Source organism: Saccostrea echinata, unplaced genomic scaffold, assembly GCF_033153115.1.
Source record: "Saccostrea echinata isolate AGI-Se365-2 ecotype Australia unplaced genomic scaffold, CSIRO_AGI_Sech_v1 ptg000006l, whole genome shotgun sequence".
Taxonomy (NCBI): Eukaryota; Metazoa; Mollusca; class Bivalvia; order Ostreida; family Ostreidae; genus Saccostrea; species Saccostrea echinata.
Genome location: NW_026889755.1, coordinates 7995881 through 8005200, shown reverse-complemented (window position 1 = coordinate 8005200; position 9320 = coordinate 7995881). Strand labels below are relative to the sequence as shown.

Sequence of the window (9320 nt, the reverse complement as noted above, 5' to 3'; positions counted from 1 at the left end):
TTGCCTCCTGATCGCGAGGCAAACGCCTAATCACTAGGCAACTGCAATCGTTTTTTTAATTTGTTTTCGGAAATAATTTTCAATAGCAAGGAGAGACTAGATGTTTTTTGGTCATATTACTTCAGTGTATATATGGATTTCTTCATGATACCTCTTGTGTAAGCTATATTTTATTTTAAACATTAATATAGGATTGTGTCTTTCTTTGACATCCCTCAGCGTGACCCTATGTCACCGTTTCTTTTTTGTATTCCGCGCTATTTTTTTAGCAATAGATGGCTTCTGGGGAGACTGGAGTAAATGGGGCAGCTGTAGTACACCTTGTGGAGTGCCAGGTTACAGGATGCGGACCCGCCTTTGTGATAATCCTGCTCCTAAAAACGGTGGCAACCCTTGCTCTGGAGCTGACGCCGAAATGAAACCCTGTTTTAAACATTGTGGTAAATTTGAGTAAATCTATAATGTAAAGTTTCCTTATTTTTCTTTTAAATTAAGTATATGTGTCACCTATGTCTCGTCTGACAACAAAAAGAACCTGATTTTGAAAACAAACATCGCAGTGTGATTCTCAGATTTTTTTCTTTTTTGTTTCCATTAATACAGCTGTACATGGACAATGGGGCTCCTGGAGTGGATGGAAACTTTGTAGCGTAACCTGCGGCAATGGAACCGAGGTATATCACAGGTCATGTGACAGTCCCGCGCCTAATCATGGAGGGAGACACTGTGTAGGACACTCTACAAAATTAGTTCCATGCAGTGCTTCACCTTGTGGTAGTATATCTTGAGCGAGGTTACTTCAATAACAACAATAATTTGTTGATGTAACTGCGCATGGACTTAGATTTGATATTAATATAAGAAGTTCAGTGTTTACATTTTAAAATCATTTTCTTGTACTACACATGCAGGCATAGTTTAAATGACATAATTATATCATAAAATAACCAGAAGTCTGTCATGAGACCGTAGCTTTACTGGTTGTACTTATAAAGGAAGATAAAAGTAGCTTCAACTATCAGTTTATTTTACTCTATGGATCCTCTAAATTGTTGAATTATACTCAGGTGACCGTTATGGCCCTTAGGCCTCTTGTGTTTTTTTTTATGTTTTAGCACAAAAATGTAAATCAACTCTTGTAACAGGTAATCCACATATTAAAAATAAATGCCACTCTCATTCAAAAGTTATCATCAATGCTTAATTTTTAGAAAAGTCAAACTTCAAGATCAACTTGAGGTCGCGTGTTCAAAAATCTAAGTACATCTGAGAAGGTCTTGTCACATATAGTGCATATGTCAAACAAGAAAGTCCCATCTTTAATTTTAGACTTCAATGTCAATGGGTTAAAAATAACAGAATATTTGAAAAGTTCTTATCACAGATAATGCACATTTCAAATATGAACGCCATATTTTTTTCTCATTCAAAAGATACATTTTTTTAAAAGGAGGTCAAACGTCAGGGTCAAGACGTAAAAGAAAATTATTGTATATTGAGAAATGTATTGTCACAGCTGAAAAATGAAACCCCTTTCTTCTCTCTTTCGAACGTTATGACCAAGGTTTTTTGTGACATATTGACTAAAAATAGATTGCTACTTAGTTTTGATGTCCACTTGCTAATTTTATTTCTTGTATATTGTACAAACTTTACTGCTAGAGTCTTATCAGGGACTTATCACTGACGTTAAAATATAATGACTAACAGAAAAAAAGAACGTTAAATTCATGTCATCTTCATTTGCTTCTTTATCCTCACAAGAACCTCAATAAATTGAAAAAGTTCAAGCGAGCTCGGTCGGTAGAGCGCTCGCTCCGTGATCGGTAGGGCGTGAGTTCGAATCTCGGCCGTGACTGACCTAAGTCGATAAAAATAGGTAGCAACTGTTCTTTGCCATGCGCTCGGCACTTTGAAGTGAAAGTTGCGGGTCCTTCGGATGACACCTTAAAAACCGAGGCCCCGTGTCACGTTGGCACGATAAAGATCCCTCACTGCTCAATCACCCTAAGTGCCGAGTATAGGTTTAAATTATATGGTGACGTCTCTATATGAGTGAAAAATTCTCAAATGAGACGTAAAACAACATACATTCAATGAATCGATCCCTAATTTGATGATATAAAGAAATCGGACCTTAAAACTATCAACTGAATATGCATTGAAGTACTTAGTCAAAAATTTCAATAGGGTTTATTTTCCGCTTGTATACAACTGAAATTTCTAGGGAAGTCCTGTTTTCATTCTTTCAGCAATTGATGGAGGTTGGGGAGGTTGGTCTTCTTGGGACACTTGTTCTGTAACGTGCGGCGATGGCGTACGACATCGACATCGTAGTTGTAATAATCCCTCCCCACAACACGGTGGCCAGGGCTGCTCGGGAAATAAAAAAGAGACCCGAAATTGTCACGAACAACAATGTCACCCACGTACGTACACATATGAGAATAAACATCAGTATATCACACTATGCAGGAAACATTCATAGATGTTGTATATTGGACAAAAATGTAATGATATTTGGGAAGTAAATAATCTTGTACTAGAAGAAAAATTCCCCTCTGTCACCAATCAGATGGAGCGAAACAACGTGAGTCAAAGTCTCCTGTATTGTTGTCAATAGATAGTGTTACATTTTTAAAAATCAGTTTCTATATAAATCTATACTAAAAAATATCTAACATTTCTAATGTTTTACTGAGCGGTCATAAAAAAAATCGATATTTGACCGCAGAGTGAGATACTGGACCGCTAACGTCACACTGTGGGCGGGATCAGCAAAATCTTATTTACATTCCTTGGGATGGAAGCCAGCAAAAGATACATGTTTAACAGAAATAAATAAATAAAAGGTATAACAAAACATTTATTTACTGTGTTCTCAGCTGGTAAAATGTGTTTTGTCGACCCCTCGAACCAAACTGTTTGCCTTCAGCCTAACGGCCTCAATCAAGCAGTTTGGTTCTTGGGTCCGACAAAACCCATGTTGCCCTCGAATGCAGTCAATAAATGGATAATGTTATCCACGCTTCAGATGTCTGTGGTATCAAAAGACTGGAGAACAAAGTGATTTGTTTTTCATAAGATTGTCAATCTTCTGATGTTTTACATAAACAGCATGTGAACATGATTCTTCATTTATCTGCTAAAAATGGTACACACTCATTTGTATTAATACAAATACTCATATGAAAGGAATATGTTTACATTTAGCTCAAAATGGACATTGGAGCGACTGGTCTGCTTGGGGTCAGTGTTCAGTAACGTGCCATGACGGTGTCCAGCACAGGAGTCGCAGCTGTACCAATCCGCCTCCAAGTAATGGCGGCCACACGTGTCAAGGCGATCACAGGGAATCTCGGCACTGCAATGGAGGTTCATGTCACCATTGTGAGTATCAATATTTGGACGAAGAAGTTGCTTGTTACGCAGGACTGTTGGGGGCTGCATAAAAGGGGCGGGGCCTAATTTATACGGGAAATGCTTACTGTGACATACACAAAAATAGCAATTCCTCACAATATCAGAAAATGAAATAATGTGCATAAGAGTAACGCACTACATTAAACTTACCGCTACATTCATTTTTGTCGCTAGTTAAATCCCACACAGCAAGACATAATCCAGTCACTTGTCGACATGACGTCCTCATGGTAAAATTTGACGCAGTTTATGTGCAGTTAGAGGCGGATCATGTAATTTTTTTTCACAGTGAAAATACATTTAATTATTTTACAGAATATTATTTACAGATATTACATAGACCAATAATACTAAAGTGAATCATTTGTTTAGTGCCATCATATAATAATTATCGGGAGAATGTATTAGATTATTTTGTGTACAGGGTTGGCATGTTTTACATCGAGGTGCCTCATTCAATCGCCTTTTCGCAAGGGCATACACTTAATAGATCTTGACGGTTTTACGGTTACATAACGGAAACATTCCTTAACTGCTTTCCTGAAATCGAGAGCATTACTTAATAAATACATACAACACTTAGTAAAGCTCACACATATTCGACCAGAGCCAAATAACTTGAAATTTAAACTAATAAAATGCGATTTCTATTTAAAGCAGCAGCACTTTCCATAAACTACAAGTTATATAAAAAGATTTTATAACATATCTTTTTTAATTTTAACTAGGGTATGCCCTTTCGATATTGAAATTTGTTTATGACCTACATACACTACACATATGTATTTATCACGTGACTGTTAAATAACGTGACCAACCGAATTCAAAACAGAGTGGAATAAGCAATCTTATTTCAATCAAATTAAAGTCATGTGAAAATTTAATAGCTTTTCAGAAAAAAATCAGTTTTAAATGGTATGTTTCGTGCACGTTTATTTTCTGTTGATTTGTTCGTAGTACGCCTTAACATTGCTGCGTAGTTAATTAACTTCTGGAAGCATTCTGGCTACGATATTTCATTTGTTTTTCTTTTGTTCAAGGTCACAACAAAATGGGTCATGATGCCTGCGTCGCAGTGGCAATGACAGGACATTGCAGAGACGTCGTTGGATATACTCAGTGTGCAAAGTTGTGCAAACACTGCTAATAAAAAAGTTAGTTCAGAGAACTTGTTTCCCAGGCTTAAGGGAAAAAAGAAGAGGGTTGAAGAATTTAAAAAATTATGCCAATGGAAATAGAAAAAAAGGTCAACCTGTGCCTTTCAGCTTTTGGCCTTAAAGTCAATAGGAAACTTTTTTTTTTTAAATTAAGAAATTCATGATCTTTAGTTCCATTGCAAGAGCTTAAAGAAAAACAAAAATTATCATCTGGAAAATATATATACAATGTAAATTTCTTATCTTGACCTTTTCACCTCAAAATCAATAAAAGTTTTTGTTAAGCTCATGCGGAGTTGTGATAACCAAAATAATTTCATTGAAAAATTTCAAAGGTGTTTAAGATATTGATAGGAATCTAGATGCGTCGTTATCGCCGCGAATGCCTCCGCATGCAGCAATAATTTCAAATGCAATATTTAGTTTTAAAATTCTATTCGAACTTTACCCGTATTTTCTAGTAAAATACCTGCATATGCAATTTCAGCCTTTTGAATACTTTCCTACAAAAGGTAGAGAGCAGAAACTAATTTTTTTAAAATTTTTTCTCTAAGTTCAAGAGGGATAACTGTCAAAAATCATCGGACTACGACCAAATTCAAATTTGACCTATATTCCCTGGTAAAACAAATGCACATGTAATTTCAACCTTATACATACATCCCTACAAAAGTTTGAGAGCGGAAACTTAAAAAATCTTTTTTTCTATAAGTTCAAGAGGGATAACTCTCTCCAAAATCATCGGACCATGACCAAATTCAAACTTGATTTGTTTTTTTTTTCTGATAAAATACCTGAATATGCAATTTCAACCTTATACATACATCCGTACAAAAGTTAGAGAGCTGAAACTGATAATTTCTCATTTTTTCCGAAGTTCAAGAGGGATAACTCTGTCAAAAATCATTGGACCATGACAAAATTCTAACTTGACCCGCGTATTCCCAAGACGTATCCATATATCAAATTTGAGTTGAATGTGTGCAACTGTTGCAGAGACAATGAACGGAAAGTGAATGATGACTGAATGACGGAGCAGGGTAACACTATATGCCGAGACCATTTTATGGCGGGGGCATAAATAAGTGTTACACAGAATATATGAATTTCTCACCTTTACCTTTTGACCTAAGAATCAATAGGTGTCTCATTTAGGCCTTAGGTATTAAATTAAGCTTAAAGAAAATTAAAATCATAAGGAAAGTGCTTTTTTTTTGTAATGTATGAATTTCTTCCTTGACCTTTGACCTTCTTGATTTAAAAATTAAAAAAAGGCATAAGGAGTAGTGATGTATAATTCCATAGCAAGAGCCAAATGCTTTTAAGATATCGTCCGGAAACGAAAGAGTTGCAAAAAAAAACAGAATGTTTGAATTTATGATCTTTGTAATATAAAAGGGGTCCTTTTGAGGCCATGAGGAGTTGTGATAGAAAATTTCATTGCAAAAGCCTTATAGATTTCGCCAGGAAACGATAGTTTTACGCACAAACAGAATGTATGAATTTATGACTGGCCATTTGACCTGAAAATCAATAGGGGTCTTTTATGGGCCATAGGGAAATTTGATAACAAATTTCATTGCAACACCTCAAAGGCTTCTTGAGATAGCGTCTGGTAACGGACGTGTTACAAAAGACAAGATGACAGACAGACGGACGGACAGAAAGACCCAAATTAATATCCTCTCTTTAAGTAAAAGCGGGGAACCAAAAAATTCTTAAATAAAGTGTACTGATTTCTTCTTTTGAAAGCTCTGAATTATTTCGCTATTTCCTATCAATTATTCAGTTTCAATCTTGCAAAATGCATGCATGTATCTAAGCGTACTTCAAAGATATTCTCGTCAAAATAAAGTTATCATCTAAGAATTGTTTTAACTTTAAAGACATACCTCCTGATAAAGAAACAAAGCTTGAAGGCAGTTCTCTTCTTTCAAGTAATGACAAATGGTTTTATAGCCTTATTATTTTCCTTATTTTTAATTTTATCTCGGACAGAGACATTTGAACATTTTAATATAGAAAAGTGTACATGTCCTCATTACAGCAATAAATGATATACATTAAGATAAGACATTAAACGCCCCTCTCTGGCCTCACCTTTATTTGACCTTAACTGAACTGTCCAGCTATAATGAAGAGAAGTAAGTGTAACAATTTGAATTTTTACGTCTCTCGGTTATCAAACATGTATAATGACTACTGTAGATAGGAAAAAATATATTTTTTCACTGAACTTAGCTCAATGTAGATTTTACTTTCTATAACAAAATCAAGAAAGGTAATCTTAAGTTATATCAATATATGTTGGTAAATAGTACATGTAGATATATAATATATACAGATTGTTTGCAATTGAACCGTCTTATAAACCTTATAATAATGGCAACACAAATTAAGGTAGAAATTACTAGATAGATATACATGTATTTCCCATTCTAGTAAAACAGTTATTAATTTTGACTTTTGCAGTAAGACACTTCTTTTTGACATTATTAGGTAAGTAAAGACAAACTGAAATATTTAATCTAGTATATAAATAATGGAATTAATAAATTTTAAGAGGTCGATACAGATTTGTAGCTTTTTATTGTCTCTTGTTTGTCCTTTTTTTGACAATTAATTATTTTATATAACGTTCTTTTGATATTGCATTGCTCTTAAAATTGTTTGAATTTGTACCCAGACAGCATGAAAGCTGTACATAGCAGGCGCGGATCCAGAATTTTTTTCGGGGAGGGGGGGGGGGGAGTGTTTCAACCCCAGTCCATAAAAAATCCACCCCAGAAACGTAAACTCCTTTCCCAAACCTGAAAAACCTATGTCGGGGGGGGGGGAAGAGTTGCTGACTTCTAAAGCTTCATACCTACATGTATGAATTTTCATACCAACTTCTTAACACGGATCCGCGTTTTCGGGGGGGGGGGGGGGTCTAAGATCAGTTTAGCGCATGTATAGTACCCTTAATGACATAAATACATGTATTGAATTTTTTTTCTACGTTTCAGTCGCGCATTGTTTTGCAAGACTTCAGAAACAACCACGATTCCTGGTTTCGTCCTCAAAACAAGGTAAAAGGATATAGGATTTATTAGCAAAATAAAAAACTACATTATTTTGTCATACAGAAACCATGTACATGTATGATAAGTGAGAAATCTGTAACTAAATAACAGGGCCACAAATTGCGTGTATCACTAGAACATATTGTTTATACTGCCAGGACTATTGGGAGCCCCCCCCCCCCCAAAAAAAAAAATGTATAGTAAACTATAGTTGACCGTAGTAGTATACTGTCATTTATAGTGATAACTTTGATTTTTTGTTCGTTTGCTGTTTAACATCCCTTTTGAGAATTTTTCACTCATATTGAGACGCAACAACTTGCCAATGGAGGAATTTAGACCTGTACTCGGCACTTGCGGCCTTTTTTTTTGGTGCCAGCACTTCCTGCGACACGGGACCTCAGTTTATACGGTCTTATCCGAAAGACCGGTCTCTACGTCGCACAGTCGATTCGAAACCGTGAAGTAAGGTTCAACTCCTTGCGCCGCGATCCTGGAGTATACTTCCTAACCTCTGCGCCACACGGGCAACTTTGAAACTATGAAAACTTTAGTTAACTATAAGACAATTTTGTCACTTTGATTTACAATAGTGATGACTGATTTACTTTGTGGATCACTATGACATTATAGTGATTACTTTGAAAACTTTGATTTTTCTATAGTGATCCCTATGAACACAGTTGACACTCAAAAACGTTCTTTAAATCGTTGTGTATGAGATGGTACATGTGTAACTCTATACATCTTGTTTGGTGTACTTAATGACATTTATATTTATAGTGATTTACTAATAAAAAAAAATGGCAATAAGAAAGAAAGAAAGACAATATTCATTTTAGAATGCTTACGTGTATACTTATTGTAGCCATCTCACAGAAATTGTCAACGTGAGAGCTAGTAAATGACTATTAGCACGATACTTTGAATTGAAATTAAATTATAACTCTTAAATTACTTAAGGCATTTCTATCTAAATTTATTCAATTTATAAATGAAAACATTGAATCACATATCTCAGAAGTACAAACAGCTAAAAATGCTACAGATGTTTCACTGAAAATGGATTTCTAACCATGTTATAAAGAATCTATTCTGACAGCTGTTGATGGTTACTGGGGAGATTGGAGCACTTGGGGAAGATGCAGTCAGCCGTGTGGTATATCAGGGTACCGTACAAGGACCCGGCTGTGTGATAACCCAGCCCCCCAAAATGGCGGAAATCCCTGTACTGGAGCTGACCAGGAAATGATGCCCTGCTTTACACAGTGCGGTAAATATTCAGAACCATTTTACTTTATTACATAATTTTTAAATTTTGATAGCAGCCTGTTGATTGTTGGAGGGATATTTATGATAACAAGTTTCACTACAACTGTTGCAAACTCCCATTGTTTGTAATTTTCACAGAATGTTTTAATGGAAGATAGTTGATTAGTTGAGACCTTTAAATAATGTAAATTCACATATATTCTTATAACCATGCAGCTGTTGAAGGACATTGGGGGTCCTGGTCACCATGGAAACTCTGTAGTGTTACATGTGGAAATGGAACAGAGGAATACATCAGAAAGTGTGATAACCCCGCGCCTTCTCACGGAGGAAAACAATGTTCAGGTCCCTCAACCAAGCAGATTCCATGCACTGCTTCACCATGTGGTAAATGATTTCTTTA

At 35.6% G+C, this 9320-nt stretch overlaps 1 protein-coding gene across 1 annotated transcript; it reads left to right on the top strand.

The window, feature by feature from the left end:
• The first annotated feature begins 343 nt into the window (after window positions 1–343).
• On the top strand, window positions 344–8897 carry LOC133180326 (mucin-like protein). The gene is made up of 6 exons (XM_061314872.1): window positions 344–440; window positions 604–774; window positions 2253–2429; window positions 3214–3390; window positions 3598–3695; window positions 8748–8897. The coding sequence occupies exons 1-6, from the start codon at window positions 344–346 to the stop codon at window positions 8895–8897; spliced, it is 870 nt and encodes a 289-aa protein (XP_061170856.1).
• Window positions 8898–9320: the final 423 nt, after the last annotated feature.

Excerpts from the sequence above, each read along its gene's own strand:
- LOC133180326 (XM_061314872.1), top strand. The coding sequence starts at position 344 with ATGCGGACCCGCCTTTGTGATAATCCTGCTCCTAAAAACGGTGGCAAC. Across the intron at positions 441-603 it reads ACCCTGTTTTAAACATTGTG|CTGTACATGGACAATGGGGC; the intron begins GTAAATTTGAGT and ends CCATTAATACAG. Across the intron at positions 3,696-8,747 it reads TGCAGTTAGAGGCGGATCAT|CTGTTGATGGTTACTGGGGA; the intron begins GTAATTTTTTTT and ends CTATTCTGACAG.